At 41.2% G+C, this 20,807-nt stretch overlaps 1 protein-coding gene across 3 annotated transcripts in view; it reads left to right on the top strand.

The window, feature by feature from the left end:
* CLTCL1 (clathrin heavy chain like 1) overlaps positions 1-20,807 on the top strand; it is a 35,093-nt gene that overhangs the window by 11,473 nt on the left and 2,813 nt on the right. For 2 of the 3 annotated variants that reach the window (XM_030958610.1, XM_030958607.1), the window contains exons 3-31: positions 1,528-1,796; positions 2,057-2,218; positions 2,672-2,785; positions 3,931-4,104; positions 4,379-4,576; positions 4,943-5,143; positions 5,270-5,422; positions 5,958-6,080; positions 6,898-7,035; positions 7,247-7,411; positions 7,788-7,968; positions 8,334-8,497; positions 8,651-8,776; positions 9,049-9,191; positions 9,772-10,006; positions 11,811-11,933; positions 12,364-12,509; positions 12,899-13,082; positions 13,268-13,460; positions 13,948-14,105; positions 14,201-14,365; positions 14,503-14,610; positions 14,921-15,088; positions 15,171-15,320; positions 16,160-16,291; positions 16,635-16,745; positions 17,290-17,460; positions 18,025-18,246; positions 18,951-18,971. In XM_030958610.1, the coding sequence (XP_030814470.1) occupies positions 1,528-1,796; positions 2,057-2,218; positions 2,672-2,785; positions 3,931-4,104; positions 4,379-4,576; positions 4,943-5,143; positions 5,270-5,422; positions 5,958-6,080; positions 6,898-7,035; positions 7,247-7,411; positions 7,788-7,968; positions 8,334-8,497; positions 8,651-8,776; positions 9,049-9,191; positions 9,772-10,006; positions 11,811-11,933; positions 12,364-12,509; positions 12,899-13,082; positions 13,268-13,460; positions 13,948-14,105; positions 14,201-14,365; positions 14,503-14,610; positions 14,921-15,088; positions 15,171-15,320; positions 16,160-16,291; positions 16,635-16,745; positions 17,290-17,460; positions 18,025-18,246; positions 18,951-18,971 (4,598 nt within the window). The remainder of the gene's footprint in view (positions 1-1,527; positions 1,797-2,056; positions 2,219-2,671; positions 2,786-3,930; positions 4,105-4,378; positions 4,577-4,942; positions 5,144-5,269; positions 5,423-5,957; positions 6,081-6,897; positions 7,036-7,246; positions 7,412-7,787; positions 7,969-8,333; positions 8,498-8,650; positions 8,777-9,048; positions 9,192-9,771; positions 10,007-11,810; positions 11,934-12,363; positions 12,510-12,898; positions 13,083-13,267; positions 13,461-13,947; positions 14,106-14,200; positions 14,366-14,502; positions 14,611-14,920; positions 15,089-15,170; positions 15,321-16,159; positions 16,292-16,634; positions 16,746-17,289; positions 17,461-18,024; positions 18,247-18,950; positions 18,972-20,807) is intronic. The other variant, XM_030958609.1, reaches the window with a different exon arrangement.

The following is a 20,807-nucleotide window of genomic DNA, read 5'->3' as shown; positions in this document are numbered from 1 at the left end:
CATACTGTTTCCTGTTCAGGAAGTCTGTCCTTAAGAGCAGTTTTTCTGGGATTGTTGTTTAGATGGTGACCAGAGCCCTTCCAGAACGACTTGTCTCCTGGCTGCATGTGAGGCTGCACACTGTGGCAGTTGAAAATCCATCTTTTGATAGCACCAGGCCATTGCTGGACAAATTGTTGTCCAAGAGAGTAAATACACTGTTTCCAGCTATCAATTTACTGGGCTTACTGCATCTGTCTAGCGCAGAAAGTGCATGTGCGGAGCAGAGTGTTCGTTAGCAAGCTGCTTTTGGTCCCAGGGAAGCAAGCAAGCTCTCCTAGGATGTTGTTGATCAGGTTGACAGTTCTCAGTGCTGTTAAACCAGGCAGCAAATGCTGCATGTGATAGCTCTTAAGTCTTGCATTGTCTCTTGGCACTGCATTAAACTAACATGATCAATTTATGTATAAATTATGCTAAAACATTATAGAGCAGTTCAAGATACATATTAACTTGGGATTAGTAACTCCTGAATATGTTTTCTCCATGGCCAGCAGCCTTTATCTATCAGCGAACATCTCCCAGTTTGGCAGTCACAAGTGTTACTAGCAGGAAACACTTCTGAAATAGGGATAGAAATAATGGCATTACAAGCCAATATTCCAGCAGTCTGAGTGGGTGTCTTGTGAACAGAAAAGAATATTCCTGGAGCTGAGTTGTCTCATCTGCAGTAAAATAAAACATCGCTTTGACTTCGTGAAAGGAGTGGATTCCCTTATTCTTTATAATTTGGTTCAATTAGCATTGGTTTTAAGCCTACTTAGCAGGGTAGGGCTTCTGGTTGTTTAAAAGAACTACTGAAATCAAGCCTAAACCTGCAGTGTAGTTTTCTAAATCATGAAGAAGTAATCTTAACTGGACCTAAAGCTCCAAACCTTCCTATAGTCTTTCTGAGCTTTTGACTGTCCTCTCCAGTAGATACTTGTTGTACAAAGCCCATCTAGTTCAGTGTGCAGTTCATCCAACAGGAAAACAAAATGGGAGCTGTGATCTTTGGCTGTCTGAAGCTGTTTCAAGTCTCATGCTGTTTGACTCAGTCCAGGTTATCTACAGCAGCTACTAAATTGACATAAAGTGAAGCCATTCTTTTTATTAATTATACTGAGTGACATTTACTAGACATCTGTAACTTGGCATACCAGTGCTGCCAACTGGCAGCACAAGAGTTTACACAACCTCTGTAGCTTAGGCTGTCTTTTTACTGCAGCTTACAGTAAATTGAAGTGTTTGTGCTTGTCAGTTGTTGGAATGTCTGTGAGTGTCCGTAAGGAGATTGTGTTTGGTTTTGGGATGATACAAGTGTTGGGGGTGGTGAGGGGATTCTGTTAAGAGTCAAGTGTCAAAGGAGACTGAGATGTGACAGGACACTAACCCTGTCTGTAGCACCACTGGAGCAGTGGCTTAAACTGGGTGCTTGTAAATGGGCAAACTACAGGATGGCCATTGTGGTAATTGATCTGTGGTGTTTCTTGGATTTTGTCATACTAGCCGGGAAAACACTTCAGATCTTTAACATTGAGATGAAGAGTAAAATGAAAGCCCACACAATGGCTGAGGAAGTGATCTTCTGGAAATGGATATCTGTGAATACAGTTGCCTTGGTGACAGAGACAGCAGTGTACCACTGGAGCATGGAGGGAGAATCACAGCCCCAGAAGATGTTTGATAGACATGCTAGTCTTGCAGGCTGCCAAATCATCAATTACAGAACAGATGAACACCAAAAATGGCTGCTGCTGATAGGAATTTCAGCACAGGTAAGTTCCCTGGCAGCAATATGTTGTGAAGGTAATTGGGAGAGCCCTGGCCCCACTTCACTTAATAGCTGCTGTAGCTTAACTTTGGTTTCTGTAAATAAAAAATTCAAAACTATCTTTTGTATAGAAATAGCCTGACTTCAGTTCAATTGTTGGAGGAGGGGATGAGAGGCATTTGCTGCTTTTTAGTTTACTGTCCCAAGGGTCTTGCTACAAACATTTGAAGTCTTCTCTAAAAGCTGACCTTTCCTTTTTTCTAGCAAAATCGTGTGGTTGGTGCAATGCAGCTGTACTCAGTTGATAGAAAAGTCTCCCAACCTATAGAAGGCCATGCAGCAGCTTTTGCAGAATTCAAAATAGAGGGAAATGCCAAACCTTCTACCCTCTTCTGTTTTGCAGTGAGGAGTCCTGCAGGAGGCAAGGTAAAGTCTACAATTATGTTCCTGTGGTGCCATAGGTAGGTTGTTTGCATCAAACTGAATGTGGAATTCAGTAGCATTGGATATGCTACAACTGCTGAGCAGTCTGTGCAGGGCTGAGGTAACACCACAGTAAATGCCTGGGCTTAACTAGTCTTGTCCTCCAAAACTGATGAATTTACAAGTGTGACTCAAAATATCTTGAATGGGTTGTCTTGAATAGGAGTAGTCACTTTCATAAAAAGAGTGGTTGTTTTGGGGTTTTTTTATTCTTCTCCCCAGTTTTAATTTATCAGGTCCCAGAAAATTTAACATTCTGAATATGTGGAGCACAGCTCCCCAGACTGTGTTGGCCAAATGTGGCAGATGACTTCAGTAGCATATCTGAGGAAAGGAACTTCTTTCATGTGGCTGCACTTGCAGGCAATCTTGTGACATGAACTCTTTTCTTCCTAGCTGCACATAATTGAAGTAGGTCAGCCAGCTACTGGAAATCAGCCATTTGTTAAGAAAGCTGTTGATGTGTTTTTCCCACCTGAGGCACAGACAGACTTTCCTGTGGCAATGCAGGTAAGTGTTTGACCCCCCCAAAAGTGAGTTTTATAGCCTGGCAAGGAGCTGACATCTGTTACAAAGATTGCTTTCTATAGTGCTTTGCTGTCATTCTTCCTAGTTCTGGGAGGGGTGTTAATGGGTCTGTGGGAGGTAGCATGGACATTAAAACAAGTAACTTAAATACATAGACTGCTCCTGTATTTAAAAAATAATAAAAAGCCCCAACAAAACTTCTACCAAAAAAAAATCCCAAACCAATGAAACAGACCACAAAAAAATCCCTTGAGAGTGTCTTCAGGGAGAATGTATCCAACATCACTTTGGCTATTCAGCTTCCTACTAACGTTCCAAGTTCTAGATAAGAATATTAGCATACATTCTGTAGTAGCAGCACAGAAAAGGCAATTTGGGGCATAAGTGGGAGATTCTTTAGGAAAGAACAGAGCAGGTTGCTATCACAGACCAAATTTCACTTACCATGTCTCTAGGAGTAGAAATGTGCCATAAAATCAGACTATCTTGGAGCATAAGACTGCTGACAAGTCTAATAGATCAGCTTTGTAAATAGACCAGGAGATGCCCATAACTAAGGTGCATCTGTGGCAGGATTCATGTGGCTCTGTACTTCAGCTTAAAGCTTAATTAACAAAACATCCAAAGGCTTGTTCCAAGGGGAGAATACTTTTATATCTGAAGACCCTTTTGGTTTGAAAGCTTCCTCAGTTTCAGTGACTTGACAGATAAACTGGAGTACTCAGTAGATGAGCTTGGTTTAGATTCTGCTGGTGCTTTGGGTAGGCTTTGTTGGAAGAGAATGGAATTATCTCATTAGTATTTCTGAACATATCTAGACTAGAATGCTAATCATGCCCAAACTTTTCTCCTCAGCTTGGCTTATTAGGATGAAGAGTATGTTCTTTGCTGCAGATGAATTTTAATTTCCCTTCAACCTCTGTTCACTGGAGCTATGCCTGCAAATGGCCAGCAAAGCTGTTCATTGCTTTTGAGTGTGAAAGGAAGAAGCCTGAAGCTATATTTTTTTTCTTAGTGTCAGTACAAAGGCATGTCACTGCAGTACTTTCTTGTGACTAGGCTAAAGACAGCTGTCTTAAGTGTTACAATCTTACTAGTTTTTACTAATAGAAACCTGTCTTTGGCAGATTGGAATTAAGCATGGTGTGATTTATCTGATCACGAAGTATGGATATATCCACATGTATGATTTGGAGTCTGGAGTGTGCATCTACATGAACCGTATTAGTGCTGATACTATCTTTGTCACAGCTCCTCATGAACCTACCTCAGGCATTATTGGTGTGAACAAAAAAGGACAGGTAACAAATCCACCATTTTGTTTCTGAGCCTTCTAAAGTTCAAATGGAATGTAACAAACCTAAGCGGTGACTTGATGCAACCAGTGTCATGGAAGAGAGCAAGTGACTATTTGATTAGTCATTTTTTTATGTCTCCTAGTGCAGAGCTACTTGAAGAAGAACTTTTTTTTTACTAATGTAGTCCTTCACTGATGAGCTGCGCAGCCATTTTGTTGTTGTATTTCATAGTAGTTGTGGAAAGGACAGTACTCAGTATGCCTCTTGTCCTTTCCAGGTGCTTTCTGTATGTGTTGAGGAAGACAACATTGTGAACTATGCTACAAATGTTCTCCAGAATCCTGACTTGGGACTGCGAATGGCTATACGGAGTAACCTAGCTGGGGCAGAGGAGTTATTTGCCAGGAAGTTTAACACACTGTTTGCTCAAGGAAACTATGCAGATGCTGCTAAAGTAGCTGCATCTGCACCAAAGGTAAGTAACTCCAAAGGTAAAGCTTAGAAATCATGGAAACTTGCCTAAGTTTAGTGGATTGCTTAGGTCACTTGCATTTCAGAGCTTGACATTCAAAACATAAATGCAGTGTTAGTTCTCTGCAGTCTGGTAGTGGTTCTGACGAATACATTCCCCTGTATGCCATAAAGGAGCATCTGCTATCCATTTCTAACCAGACTGGACTTTCTGTGGCCACTGACTTTGTGCTAGAAAGTCATTGATTTGATGGTCTCTATCCTGAAGGTTTAACAGTAGATGCTTTTGTCCTTCAACTTGCTTTTTTTACTAATGCTATTCAGTCTTCACTAATTAAACACTGCTTCTCTCTATCTTGTGCCTGTTCAGGGAATTCTACGTACCAGTGATACAATTAGGAAGTTCCAGAGTGTACCAGCTCAGCCTGGGCAGGCCTCTCCCCTGCTCCAGTACTTTGGAATATTGCTCGACCAGGGCCAGCTGAACAAGTTTGAATCTCTGGAGCTCTGTCGCCCCGTCCTGCAGCAGGGCCGCAAACAGCTTCTGGAGAAGTGGCTGAAGGAAGACAAGGTAGGCTCGATCGTGACATTAGCCTACTTCTGTTGCCTTCTAACAGTTGAGTGTGAACAACACTTTTGTTGATGAATTCTGAACTCTGAATTCTTCTGCTTGACAAAATACCACTTCTGACTTCAGCTGGAGTGCTCGGAGGAGCTTGGAGACTTGGTGAAGACGGCTGACCCAACCCTTGCACTCAGTGTCTACCTTCGAGCTAATGTGCCAAACAAAGTGATCCAGTGCTTTGCTGAAACTGGCCAATTCCAGAAAATAGTGCTCTATGCTAAAAAGGTAAATTTATTATAATCTGCAGGCTCTGTCTTATGTTTAATGTGTCCATTGTGCAAATCATAGTATATTACTGTGGTCTAAAAAGTCTGCAAAAAAATAAACTTCAAAGCATCCAGAGTTTTGTGAAGTAATAATTTAATGGACTGGCTTAAGCTTATTCTACAGAATAAAAATAAGAGTCTTCCTGAATTCATCAGACTTCGTTTTGTAATCTATAAAAAAAGAAAAATTGCTAAATGCCTACTTTTAAGTTTAGGACTTGATAAATAGGCCTTTAGGACTGTTGAAAAATTTATTCCAGGCAGTTTTCTTACATAGCCAGAGAATTGCCCTGGCGCAAGTTCAGTTGCTAAGTAGGTGAATACTGAATTTCTGTGTCAACAGACTAGAAATGCTTTTGTGTGAGAATTCCTGGAAGATGTGGGATGGGTACTGCAAGCTCACAACATTTTATAATCCCTATGCTAAAGAATCTGAAGGCTTAATAGAAGTGTGAAGCTTCCTAAATATATATGACTGTTTCTGAAATCTCTAGGTTGGCTATACCCCTGACTGGATCTTCCTACTGAGAAGTGTGATGAGAGTCAGTCCAGAACAAGGCCTGCAGTTCTCTCAGATGCTGGTACAGGATGAGGAGCCACTGGCTAACATTAACCAGGTGATGCCTACAACAAGAGTACTGGTCTCTTTCTAGGCAGAGGGAATAGTGTAGTACCATTCTAGGGACTGGTAAGGCTGGTTCACATCTCTTGTCATCTTGATTAGAGGAGTGACTAAATAGTCTAGTTAAGTTTGGTTATCATTGAGTCTTTAGAGGCAAGTGTGTTCTCAAGTTCTTGTGGAAGCTTTCTGGTTTATTGATAGTAAACCTACCACAATCTTAGTCTAAGCAATAAAGTTACTATCCTACTGTTGGCTTTAATGGAGCATATATCTCCTCATGCAGAGAATTTATAGGAAGATGAAGAAATAAACCTAAGTTCAGTTCTGGCTGCCATTGGCCACTTCTTGTTAAATGGATGGAGAAATAAGGGAACATTTTGCATTATTAAAAAGTGAAGCTACTTGGAAAAAGTCCCTGGCTTTATTTCTAGCAACTATCCCAGCAGGAGAAGGGATGAGCTTTGCATGTTGTGTTAGAACTAAATAAGAGTGGGTGGTTTACTGTGCATTACTCTGGCATAATAGCTCAGAGTAATGCACTTCTTCCATTCTAGAGAAAAAGGAAATGTGAAACTTGTCTATTACCATGATAGTAATACTGTGAAAACAAGGGAATGCAGCATGGTAGGTGCTGTGATGGCCTGTTCTCTCAGTTTGAGGCAGGTTAGGATCTTGGCATAAAGCAGACAATAGGGGATGCAGTATCATAAGATCACCCCAGGACACCTGTCTAGCCAGGCTTTTTGTATACACAGAAAATTGTACATGTGTGTATATAGACCCCTCTTCTGTAACTTGTCCAATCTCAACAGATTGTGGATGTGTTCATGGAGCACAGTCTTCTGCAGCAGTGCACATCCTTTTTGTTGGATGCCCTGAAAAATAACCGCCCTACAGAAGGCCACCTTCAGACCCGTCTCCTGGAAATGAATTTGATTCATGCCCCGCAGGTACGACCCAGTTCCTCCAAAAAGGGAGAGACAGTACTGGACTTGCACAAGAATAGAATGTCTGATACTGTTATCTAGGAGTCCTTTAGTAACATGAAAGTCTACTAAGTAAGTCACTGCTGTGACTTCTCAACAACTCGTAGGCTAAGCTGCTGTGATTCTCTTGACGGTCTTGATTTCTTAACAGTGAATATGAAATGTAACCTCCTAGGTTGCAGATGCCATTCTTGGAAACCAAATGTTTACACACTATGATCGTGCTCATGTTGCCCAGCTGTGTGAAAAGGCAGGCTTGCTCCAGCGAGCTTTGGAACACTACACAGATCTCTATGATATTAAACGTGCAGTTGTTCATACTCACCTCTTGAATCCTGAGGTAAGTGTTGTCCAGAGTCAGAAAGTGATGTGAACAGTCTTTAGCACTTCTGTGGCTGCTGTAAAATGGGTTGTAGGTACTGAAGAAGCATGAGTAGCTGTGATTCAAGAACATTCGTCCAGTTAATGATTAAATTGTAATCTGTACTTTCAGTGGCTTAAATCTGACCTCAGTTTCCCAGGTGGGCATTTCAAATATTATTTCCAAATGCATTTTTGGGATTGTAAATACAGTGAGTGTTTGTTCTTATATCTTTGGTCTTAGTTCATGGAAGACTTCTCTCTAGTGGCTGGGGTAGTAACTGTCTAGTTGGCCCATCTTAGACATCAGTCAAATCCTGTGTGAGTTACTGAGTAAAATTTCTGTCTCTTTGCAGTGGCTTGTGAACTTCTTTGGCTCTCTCTCAGTTGAGGACTCTGTGGAGTGTTTGCGTGCCATGCTATCAGCCAACATTCGGCAAAACCTACAGCTCTGTGTGCAAGTTGCTTCTAAATACCATGAACAGCTTGGCACCCAGTCTCTTGTGGAGCTTTTTGAATCTTTCAAAAGCTATGAAGGTACAGTATTAAAAGGAAGCAGCTTACTTGGAAGCACTGACTGATTGAAGCTAATAGTAAGGATTGTAGCTTTTATGGGAGAGGTACTTTTCACATTGCTGGATCTTAGGATACATTTATGAAAGTGAGCTCATCACGGTGAGTTCTAGGGGTAGTTTTGTTCTAGATGGTTTCTTAACTCTCTTGAGTAAAGATCAGAAAGAAAGATGAAATCTGAAAGAAGGGAAAAGAATCTTTCTGATACTCCCTGCAGTTGACTGAAAGCTGCTCTGTCAGCAAGGCTGACCTCTTAAGTCAATCTGAGGCCCATACAGCCTTCACTTGCTTCACTTCTAACAGTGTTAAACACATGTGATTCTTTCCAGGACTGTTCTATTTCTTGGGTTCCATTGTAAACTTTAGCCAGGATCCAGATGTTCACTTCAAGTACATCCAGGCAGCTTGCAAGACTGGTCAGATAAAGGAAGTGGAAAGAATCTGTCGTGAAAGTAACTGCTATAACCCAGAACGAGTGAAGAACTTCCTGAAGGTAAATATTCTGCCCAGGGGATTGAAGGGTCTTCTGTATATTTTGCTTAGCAACAGAAGTACAGCTTTCTAGTGGAGAGAAACACCAAGGAAGTTTAGTTGGCATGGCTGTGAATAATCTTTTGTTGTTTTTTCTCTTTCACACAAAATACAGGAGGCAAAGCTCACAGATCAGCTTCCTCTGATCATTGTCTGCGATCGGTTTGACTTTGTTCATGACCTGGTGCTCTATTTATATCGCAATAATCTGCAGAAGTATATCGAGATCTATGTACAGAAGGTAAGGGCTTGCTCTTTACTTCATTATAAGAAACTACAACGTAATCTGCTGCCTCTTTTTTGCTCACTCTCCTAGTGCGGAGGCTCTTCATTAAGCCTTTTGTCTATCACAAAAGCATGATTCCTGGAATGTATATACGAATGTTAGTTACTCACAGTTCTCTGCTCTGAAGCATAATTGAAATTGTTAACTAGAACTTCCCCATGTGGAAGACTGGAGGTGCATTATTTGTAATGCTGATAACTAATTTCAGTGATGGTGGCTTATTCTAGGTGAATCCTAGCCGGATACCAGCAGTGGTTGGAGGGCTTCTTGATGTAGATTGTTCTGAAGATGTCATCAAGAACTTGATCATGGTGGTGAGAGGGCAGTTCTCCACAGATGAGCTGGTGGCTGAAGTGGAAAAAAGAAATCGGTAATGAAAATGCATCTGTAGGCACCAGTGTCGGGCTTCCCTGACCCTGCTATACACAGATTGAATTGCATGCAGTTTTGTTAAATGATAAAGTACTGATATTGTTTTGTGTTTCTCTATAGAAAAGCAGTTCAAATTTGCTGGTCGGTCTTTTGATTGATTGGGTCATGTAGGAATGCCTGACAGTACTGCATCATGTATAACATGGCTTTTGAACACTGCCATACAGCCAGCCATGGGATGTGCCTTCAGAGTAAATTTGGATCCAACTGTCTTGACAGTCTAGCTGCAGGCCCGCAGCAGCTTCTGTAATTAGTTTCTGACTATCTGTAAAATGAACAAATGGCTTTAAGCGTGAGCTGCCAGCTAATACAACAGGAATTGAGAGATTGTAAAACTAGGGGTGTCTGCAGATCTTTCTTCCACTCATTTAAGACTCATTAAAAAATAACTGGCTGGTCTCTGTTTGCTTTTAAGTTTGACCAGCAGACTTATTTGATGGGAAGGCCAGGTACTGAGTGGTAGCTGTAAAACACACCTCAGTCTGACTTATAAACCTAAAATGTTTGCTTCTTCAAAGGCTTAAGTTGCTGTTGCCATGGCTTGAATCAAGGATTCATGAAGGCTGTGAAGAACCTGCAACTCATAATGCTTTGGCCAAAATCTACATTGACAGTAATAATAATCCAGAGCGCTTCCTTCGTGAGAATCCTTACTATGACAGCCGTGTAGTTGGCAAATATTGTGAAAAGAGGGACCCTCATCTGGCCTGCGTTGCTTATGAGAGGGGGCAGTGTGATCTGGAACTCATAAAGGTTAGCAAAACTGCATTTATAAGCATGCTTTAAAGAACTACTTGCTGCAAGTGGAAGCCTGTCTGGCTATTAGTCTAACACTTGCAGAATCCTGTCTTGCAGTCTCATGCAGGAGTTGAGGCAGGTGGGATTCTTCTGTGTGGAGACACTAATTTTTATGCTGATGAGAAGAACTTATGCTATATGTCCAAACTGGAATTGTGTAACTGGAACTTTGAAGTACAATCCATGTCTTTCATCCACTGATTTTGCTTGAAATTCATTTGTTTATTAGGCCCAGGTAATGAATATGCCTACCATTAAAGCTTCGTTAATTTGATTTTTTTGAGCCTTGAAGGCTCAGCAGGAGGAGCAGGCTGTCATCTACCCTGACCCTACAGTGGAAGAAAAGTTTCCCTGAAACTAAAACAGGGCTTGTAGTTTTCCTTTGTTGTGATTGACCCGTAGACTTGCTCCAATACTTAACCAGAAACGAGGAAAATAAATGTTGACAGTTTAACTACAAGGACTTACTCCAGTAGCATTCCTCTCCTATCTTTAAGCTAGTTGTTCTTAGAACATCCGTCAGAATTTCAAGGGCAGGTGACATTCTCAGAGTTCTCAGATACTTTCTGGTCTCAATGTGAACGCCAGAGCTTAATGTCAGATGAAGCTAGTAGTGCTTGTGGTTGCTGAGAAAAACATTCTTCTCCTACCTGCACTTCCATATTGGTATATGCAGAGAATGTCAGCTATGAGCATTAGAATGGTAGTATAATCTAGGCTTGCTACTGGATTAAAGTGGATGACTTGCCAGCCTGAAGTGTTTAATTTTTAAGTAATAGTTCCACTGTAGCTGTTAAAAAAGGGCTAGCTACATTTGTCTCCTTTATTTCAGGATATGAAGGTGGCTTTGAGTTGTTGTTTGCTAGAAGGCTGCTAGGATAAACTTTACCGTTCGAGTTAGCCATTAAAGCCTTTCTGTACCAGTTTCTTCCCTGAACTGATGTTCTGAGAAGGTGTTTCTGGTTGTGGAATAAAGATCTTCTTCCTGTAAGAATTATTCTTGAGACGTTGTTGTCTCCTGGAAGAAGGGTCAACTCCTGCAACTGATAAATGTAAAACATACAGCAAAATTGTGTTAGTACTGATTTGCTTACAGCACAGTAATTGAGATTCCATGGGCTTATTTGGATACTAGCAATGTGAGCTGTTGCTGTAAGATGACTTAGGCCTTCAGGTTTCTACTCTTCTAGGTGGAAGTTGAAGCTAGTGGTACAAATAGGATCACAACTTGTAACTCTCCTGTGGTGCACTTCTATAGGGAATTTCACATTTATTCTGTACCCTTAACACCTTAACAAGAGAATCCAAGCCACTTGCTATTCTGAACACTCGTAAACACGTGTAAAGCTAATGATACCAAATACACCAATAACCTACTTCTAGCTTTAAACAGCTGCACCATTCCTCAGTTCACTACTTAGCCCTGCCCAGGCAAGTGGCTCCCCTTTCTAGATTTAAAACTTAAGTTCTTCAGGCTTCTGCAGGTCTTCACTTCAACCAGAAGCAAATAGTTACTGTGAAACCACAGTCAGAGTGTTTGTGTTGGGCAAAACCAAGAGAAGCTATAGAAATTCTGCTGGAGACCTTCTCCATGAACCTTCCAGATCAGAGGTTGGGTAAGAACTTGTCTGTGGCATGTAGCATTGGTCAGAAATTAGTTCTAGTCAGTCTTCTAGACTGTCTGGTTCATAGCTAGCTAAACCTGTCTTGTGGTACTGACCCTTAACAATAATGCCAATAATTGTGACCTCTCCTTCAGGTGTGCAATGAGAACTCCCTGTTTAAGAGTGAGGCTCGCTACCTGGTGCGCAGGAAGGACCCTGAGCTCTGGGCAAATGTACTGGAAGAAAACAACCCATTCAGGCGGCAGCTTATTGACCAGGTACAGCAAAAAGGCTCAACTTCCAGTCTGTGAGGACCTCAGGATGTCTAAGAAACAGTATGGAGCATTAAAGTAGCATTCTTCCCCCACAAGACCCCTTAAAGCCCCATCTCACCATACAGAAGTTTCTAAGAGTTGGAGTGGCAGGTATTAATTCTGACCTGTGTGGTGAGAAGGTGTAGCTACCAGTAAGATATTTTTTCTGTCCTGGAGAATGACCTTCCTCTAGGGAATTTGTTTCCCATATAGATGTAAGATGTGATTTTACTTCTGCATAAAATACAGCTAATAGCTGTTTCTTGCTGTCTTTATCAAAATGCTCTCAAAATTCTGAAGCTTTAATTTGTAGTTCACTGGACAAATAACTTGACAAATGGACAAATACTTAATTTGGGGAAAACACTTAATAGTTTCATGCCTTTGAATCTAGGTTGTCCAAACAGCTTTATCAGAGACACAGGATCCAGAGGAAGTTTCTGTAACTGTGAAAGCTTTCATGACTGCTGATCTGCCAAATGAACTGATTGAGTTATTGGAAAAAATTGTCTTGGATAATTCTGTATTCAGTGAACACAGGTAAGAGGAGAGCTTTGTCCTCAAGTTTAGCCTATTCAGTACCTTTGTTTAGGTTGTGAATGATCCAGGTTATCATGGGCCTCTTGGTTGCAAGACCTAAACACTCTTCAGTGTTTATAACAAGGTGAAAAGCTAGAATTTGGAGTGCTTTGTACTTGAAGAACAGAGCTAGTTCACACTGTGTAATTTGCAGTGATGTGTTGAGACCAGAGCACAAATACTGGTAAGCAAATTCTTTTTGAAGCTAAATGTCAGTGGTTCTTAATCTGGTGATGAAATGTTGTCTCTAGTGACAATAAGGGGGTTTATTTTTTCACGTGTACAATCCATGTCACTTAAGCAGGTGTTGCTGTGCACTGCTTATAGCCTATGCCTTCTGTTAACCAAAGGAATCTCCAGAATCTGCTGATCCTGACTGCCATTAAGGCCGACCGCACCCGAGTGATGGAGTACATCAATCGACTGGATAACTATGATGCCCCAGATATTGCCAACATTGCCATCAGTAACGAGCTATATGAGGAAGCCTTTGCTATATTCAGAAAATTTGATGTCAATACTTCAGCAATTCAGGTGAGGTGTGGTTCCTGCATGGTGGTGTAGAATGCTTCCCTGGACAGAAATGGCTGTTCTAAGAGCAGTTAGCTTCATATTGCTTACACAGAGCAGTGTATACACTTGAAGAAAGAAAGAGTTCTGTTAGAAGGGACAGTGTTACAAAACTTAGATTTTTAACTTGGAACTTCAATTTCAAACAGGTGCTGATTGAGCACATTGGCAACTTAGACCGTGCTTATGAATTTGCAGAGAGATGTAATGAACCAGCAGTGTGGAGCCAACTGGCCAGAGCACAGCTCCAGAAGGACTTGGTGAAGGAAGCCATTGACTCCTATATAAAGGCAGATGATCCATCTGCCTACATGGAAGTCGTTCAGGCAGCTAATAGAAATGGTAAGACAAAGCATCTTCAACTTCAGATTGCTTGGATGTGAGCTAGGTTATTGCATTTACATCAGGAACTGTTGAGACTTAGGAATTCTGTTTCAGAGAAAATGGGAACAGTCAGTACATGGGATGGATGAGTCAATGTTAAGTGAGATTCCTGTCACCAAGATTGTCTCTCTTGCTACACCAAACATAGACCTCTCTGTGGAGATAATTTGGACCGTTATCTAAAGTATCACTAAGTACAATGTATTTATTTGACTGTATGTGGCAGAACTGCTTGCCAGTTGGATTGCAGAATGGTAGCAAGAAGTCCAGTCTTACCTGAAGGTGACTTGATGTTGACAGGGAATTCCATAACTCAAGTGCAAATGGCTTTTAATCGTGGTAGAGGAGAGATTTGAGCCTCCTTGTGAAAACTGTCCCGAAGGTGAGCAAGGTAAACAATACAGAATGACTAAACATAGGATCTTACATCTGTGCTCTCTTCCAGATAATTGGGAGGACCTAGTCAAGTTCTTACAGATGGCCAGGAAGAAGGCCAGAGAGTCTTATGTAGAGACAGAACTTATTTTTGCTTTGGCAAAAACTAATCGTCTGTCAGAACTGGAGGAGTTTATTAGTGGCCCTAATAATGCCCATATACAACAGGTATGTCTTGGTCCACAGTTTCCAAGTGTGACTTTCTGCTTAGCTGACCCCTCATTCTTGCTCCTACCTTTGTTTACCTTGGACTCCTCATTCAGGTCGGTGATCGCTGTTATGAAGAGGGGATGTACGAAGCAGCAAAACTTCTCTATAACAACGTATCCAACTTCGCTCGCCTGGCATCTACCTTGGTGCACCTTGGGGAGTATCAGGCAGCAGTGGACAGTGGCCGCAAAGCCAACAGCACAAGGACTTGGAAGGAGGTAACTTAAAACTTGCGGGTTTTAATAGATTTTCGTTCTAGAACAAGTATTATGGAAATACCTATTTGGAACTCTTTAGTAAACCTCAAATTTGGTAAAGTTTTGTCCTGTTAACTATTTGTTGACTGTCATGACAGGTCTGCTTTGCCTGTGTGGATGGAAAAGAATTTCGCTTGGCACAGATCTGTGGCTTACACATAGTCATCCATGCTGATGAACTTGAGGAGCTGATCAGTTACTATCAGGTAACTGTTAATATTCTAGAAGACTTGTACAGCATACTTGTATCTGCTAGTAAAGTGGTCACAGAAAAAAAAGATATCCTGGGAGTTAATATTTAAATTCATTTTTCCTCTATCTTAATTTCTTAGTGGCAATGTGCATTTTCTGTAGTAAATGGAGTGGTAATAGTTTCCATTGTGCCTTCTTTTATAATTCTCTCACCTCATTGGAATCAAAAATCTAAGCACTTTCAATGGAAAGTGAAAGCATGTTGGATTTAAGTAAATATACATTTTAGCAAGCTTTAATAATCCTTGTTTTCCTAACATCCAGGATCGTGGCTACTTTGAAGACCTCATTGCCCTTTTGGAAGCTGCTCTGGGCCTAGAGCGTGCTCACATGGGGATGTTTACTGAACTTGCCATCTTATACTCCAAATTCAAGCCTCAGAAAATGAGGGAACATCTGGAACTTTTCTGGTCTAGAGTTAATATTCCAAAGGTATGCAGTAAGGTAGCTGCAAGTGAAGGTGGGAAGCTGCCAGTGAATCAAACCTGGTGCATTTTTTTGTTTTTCTTGTTAGGTGCTCAGAGCTGCAGAACAGGCTCATCTCTGGGCAGAACTTGTATTCCTGTATGACAAGTATGAGGAGTATGACAATGCAATAATTACTATGATGAATCATCCCACTGATGCCTGGAAAGAAGGCCAGTTTAAAGACATAATTGCCAAGGTAAGTAACGTGGTAACTGAAGCAAAGTGCTGAAAGCTTCTTTCAGGACAGAGGCAAAAGCGCACAACAAAATTGGTGTTTAGAAAACAGTTTGCTTAAGCTACTACTCAGTTTTTCTGCTGTACTTAAAACAACTTCCAGTCAGTTTAACACAAAGAATTAATCTGATCTTACACTATTTATTTTATGCTGTGCAGCACATTCTGTTGAGTGGCAGCAGCTAGTACAGAATATTTTCAGAGGCTGCACAGGATCATGGGTCACAAGCAAGAGGCCTAACCTCCTTAATACCTTTGATCTGACTGCTGTTTCAGTCTGAGGCTGTAGCTGTTCTTGGAAGATTTCTGCATATGTTTCCAGTTGTTTTGGTCTGAGAAGTGTGGTGGGCAGTCCCATGAGTACAGCAGAGAATAGTGAATTGAGAAGTAGTTTAAACAAGATTTAAGACTGAGTACACACTTACTGCTCTTGGGAGTTTCAAGGAAACAGTTTAAAGACTTTTTAAGGCTGCAGTCTTCACTGACTTCAGAAGTTGACAAATGGTCATATTAACTGTAATGGCTGCCTGTGCCAGGACCTCTTCAGTTGGATGGATTAGAATTGATTTGTGATGCCTGTGGTAGCCTGTGATTTCACTGTCTGGAAAAAGCAGATGGTACAAGAAGCAGTCAAAAGATGGAACAAGAATTCTGCGTAAGTGTAAAACTTCTGACCTCTGGAAGGAAACTTAAGCTGTTGTTTAGTAGGAGTCACATAAACTTTGTGCTGAGTTAGTGGTCTGAACTAAGCACTTTAGGCTTACTTCTGTTTCAAGTACTAAGTAGTATCTGATCATGCAGGTGGCCAATGTGGAGCTGTACTACAAAGCCTTGCAGTTCTACTTAGACTACAAACCTCTGCTGATCAATGATCTCCTGCTTGTATTATCTCCACGACTGGATCACACCAGGACAGTCAATTTTTTCTCAAAGGTGAGTTTGGGAAGAGTGTAGGTCAACAAAAAGTCCTCTTGCTCAAGTTAAGATACTCCAGGCTCTGGCTGGAAAACAGACTTGACATCTGTTGAGTAGCTTTGCCACTGGTATAATGGACAGAGAAGCAGCCCAGTGCTGGCTTGATAGGGGACATGCAGAAGAGTTGCATAACTGGCCTTGGAAACTGTTTTATTTTACTCCCGGCAGTACAAGATACCTTGTCTGAAGGGTTTTAACAATAAGCACAAACTCTTGTAATAAAAAATGGGAACCTGTTTCAGGAGAATGCAGTGTCAGGATTGCTATACTTAATCTTGTATTGGAAACATCTTCTTTCCAGGTTAATCAGCTATTTCTAGTAAAGCCTTACCTGCGTTCAGTCCAGAACCACAACAACAAAGGAGTTAATGAAGCTCTAAACAACCTTTTAACAGAAGAAGAAGATTTCCAGGTGAGCCCCAAAAAACAGATTGCTAAGCCTGAGGGATGGTTCTCTGACAAAAAAGCTGCTGACACAGTAATGTCCTTGAGTAGAAGATAACACTTCTCCAGTGCAACAGAGAGAGGGCATGCAGTCAGGTCCTTAGCAGGCAGGAGTCTTGAGATGTCAATGATTTGCAAAAAAGCAGGTACCACAGATGTTTTCTCAGAGCAGACTTCACAAAGGTCAGTATCAGGTATGTACTCAGTGGGACAGCACTTCAGTAAATAAATTTGTTTCTGGCCCCATTGGCTGCTATTTGAAGACATGCTTTGTCTTTTTGTGGTAACTAGCTCTTCTAGTCTGCAGCAGGTATGACCAAGTTAACATCTTGCTTTGTTATACAGTATCCTTTGGAGAGGTGCATGAAACCTCAGGTAAATCAGTTGTAGCCATAGTATCAACATCCAGCTGGCAGAACTGAAGCACTTGTGCACTAGGAATAGATGCTTCTCTACTCTAGTTCTCACCTACTGCCATCTGGAAGCACGTGTAACAACTCTCTCTCAAACAGGGTTTGAGAGCTTCCATTGATGCCTATGACAACTTTGATAACATAACATTGGCTCAGCGTCTGGAAAAGCATGAACTAATTGAATTTAGGCGTATTGCAGCATACTTGTACAAGGGTAACAACCGCTGGAAACAGAGCGTGGAGCTGTGCAAGAAAGACCGTCTGTATAAGGTGAGTTAATGACACTGCATAAATCTCCTGGATACTGAATGTTTGTTAGTTTCAAATCTGGAGTTTTAATTAGTAGTCCTTCACTTGAAGGAGGGACTGTTAAAGCAGAAGTGGTTGCAGTTTCAAATGCATGGCTTAAATCTAATTTCATAATGTTGTCTTGTATCTGGGGATGTGTCTCTATTAATCTTTGCCATCTGTACAGTTACCTGTATCAGTATGGAACATTCTCCATATAGGCCTCAAGTCACAGGCTCTTGTAAGGGTACAGATGAAATGCAATTATAGTGGTATGCTCTTCAAACCTGTAGTGAGTTCTCACAGGCCAATTTGTGCATAGTCTGTAGGAAGCTCGTTGGATGATGTTAATAAAGTATTTGGCTTACCTCAGAGTTGTTGTGTGTGGTATCTTGCCTCCTACAGAACATGCCTGGTGTTGTTAAAGACTAACTTCATGGTATGCCAAGTACTCAGCTTATCTGGCTCACAATAACATGTATTTAAGGTGTAGGGCAATGTAGATGTTGACAGGCAAGGGTCAAGCTTAACTGTTCTTTTCTGTAGGATGCTATGCAGTATGCTGCAGAGTCCAAAGATGCAGAGCTGGCTGAGAAGCTGCTCCAGTGGTTCTTGGAAGAAGGCAAGCAGGAGTGCTTTGCAGCCTGCCTTTTCACATGCTATGACTTGCTGCACCCAGATGTAGTCCTTGAGTTGGCATGGAGACATAACATCATGGACTTTGCAATGCCTTATTTCATCCAAGTGATGAGAGAGTACCTTACCAAAGTGAGTATTGCATAGGCTAACAAGCTAAGACTTTAGTCTGCATTATGATTAGCATTATGTAAACCAGAGCTCTTTGCTTTATATATTTGGAATATTACCATTCCTCATAGAGGAAGTCTTCTTGAAGTTCTGTAGGTTTCATCACTCCAGGCTAGCTAGCAAAGTTAATGAATAGATGCCTTGGCACTTGAAGAGGTCTAGTTAAACTTCTGCTTTTAGCAATAGACATAAGCAACTGTGCTTCTCACAGCAGCTCCATAGCTGTTGAACTGAAAACTTGGTGAGGACAACACATATATCACTTTTGTGTAACTATGAAAGTAAAGTTCCCTTATTTCCTAGAGTAAAAAGAGCATAGAGCTTTTGAGTGAACATTCCTATATCAGCCATAGGAGTAGACTGCTGAAGGTGTTTGGGTTTTTTTTAATGGAAAACAGAACTTTAGATTCATAGTCTGGTTGCACAATACTGATACTAAGAGCTGGTTCTCAACTGAGGGAAAAGAGATTCTGATCATGTGTGGTACTGAAATGCTTGTCTCAAACAGCTCTAAGATACTAAGCTAAGATTCTGCCTTGGAAGGCTGTAGGATTGCATGGGGCATCACAGTAAAGAACTTCATTAAAATGAGGAATGTAAAAGTGACTGCTTCAGGTTACTGCTAATAAGTCATGTTAAGTATTGCCCTCTGAATTTTCTTGCAGGTTGATGGACTGTTCTATAAGGTGACCCTCTGATTTCAAGCTCTTTGTGTTTATTTGTGTCCCTCAATATCCTAGGTTTCTTTTACAGGAATCTAGCTGTAGCTTCTGCCAGAAGAGCAGTGTAATTTAGGTCTAACTCATTTCCTGTTCACTTTCTAATGCTAAAAGGATAACTATTCACAAGCAACTTGAAAATCCAACCAGACTCTTCTCCTCTTCATGGGACACAAAAACAAGTGCTTGAGGAGGGCTTTACTTTGGGCTCCCTTTCACTGTATTAGATATTTTGTGGCAGGGAGGATGCTGTTCATAAACAAAGAAAAGCAGTTGCCATGTTACAGGATGTGTTCCAAGGGCAAATTGCTTTTTACACTGTAAATTACCAAAGAGTGCAATAATTCAGGCATGATGGTGAGTTTGTACAGTTGCCATGAAGCTTCTGTAAACTTCTTGCTTGTTAATATGATGAACGTACTTGCGCAGATCGTAAACGTCTCCTACTCATATTTCACTCAGGAGAAACTTGCCATACAGGTTTACCTGAACTCTTCCATGTGAGGTTTAGGTCTAAAATCATTTATCTTAAACAGCTGGTTGGATTTACAAGTAATCATGTGTACTAAATATGGGATAACTTGCCAGAAGGAAAATCTGCATGGTGAAAGTGGTTTACAGTGAAACTAATTTAGTCTGTTGAATTAACTGCAAAACATGAAATTGGAGAATGGGCTTTATAAATGTGGTATGTCTAAAATTGTCATGTAACTAACTTCCAAAGCACAAAAGAATAGACTAGTTTTGGTGGGGTGTGTACATCTTCCAGAACTTATCTGTCTTTTCTGCATAAAAAAAATGTTAAAGCATAGAATAGCCTGTGTCCCAGGAGTCAGGCACACGGAGTATGATGACACTCACCTGGAAACCTTTTGAACCAGTTCTAGGCAGCAGAGACCATGTGATCTGGCTTTCCTAGAGCTGCTTATCCTTTGTTGGGGATGGCTGCTCTCGGCATTCCTGCTGTTTGCCCAGCTGAGGGCAGGACTGTGCTGCTGGCCAGAGTCACTGTAGGACAGCCCCAGGGAAAGGCAAACCCAAGAGAGCTGAGGCTGGGGATAAATGGAGCAAGACAGGTAGTTGGAAATAGGTGGCTGTCAGTTGCTTTGATCCATAGTAATTTGGATAGCATTTTTAACAGCAATATTTGGTGTTATTCTGGAGAGCTCTTAGGCTGACAGCTATAAATGAACCAGTAAAAGACCTGCTGCCACTCAGGTTGTCAATTTGAGTGGCAAACTTCAAAACGTTGAGGAAACTGTTAAACACCATATCTGGATAACATCTCTAAAGTTTAACAGAGATCCCTCTTGAAGCAGTTCTCAGACCAGATGTGATCCTTGCAGTGGGAAAGGAGGATGAGGAACAGCAGAAATACAGCATTGAGCTAAATGTAGGTTTGCACACAATGTTAGTGCTGCCTGTACCAGGATGTGAAGTTGTGTGACTTTTATGCCTTGTAGTCTTCAGTCTCAGTGGTTCTCTTCTGGAAGATACAACTTGTTAAACCTGAGAAGGAAAGTACTGTTGCTCTTGAGATTGCACTCCACACCCGCAATCTGAAGTTGTGTTTAGGGCTCCTGCATTACTGTAGTGCTTCCACAAATTTGTTTAGCATGAACAGAGTTTTATGTGGCACAGCACTGAGATCTGTATAAAGCTGATACTACTAGGCCACTTTCCATGATGGTTCTAAGAGTTTCCCCTAGAATAAGTCTCTTGTGAATACCGGTATCATTAAACCAGTGCCTTGCAGCCAGGTTAGACTGTAGTCCTAGATTAGATCAAACTTCAAGGGCCTGG

This window comes from Camarhynchus parvulus, chromosome 15 (genome assembly GCF_901933205.1).
Source record: "Camarhynchus parvulus chromosome 15, STF_HiC, whole genome shotgun sequence".
Lineage (NCBI taxonomy): Eukaryota > Metazoa > Chordata > Aves > Passeriformes > Thraupidae > Camarhynchus > Camarhynchus parvulus.
The sequence above is the reverse complement of the archived record's forward strand: the minus strand, read 5'-3'. Positions and strand labels throughout refer to the sequence as shown.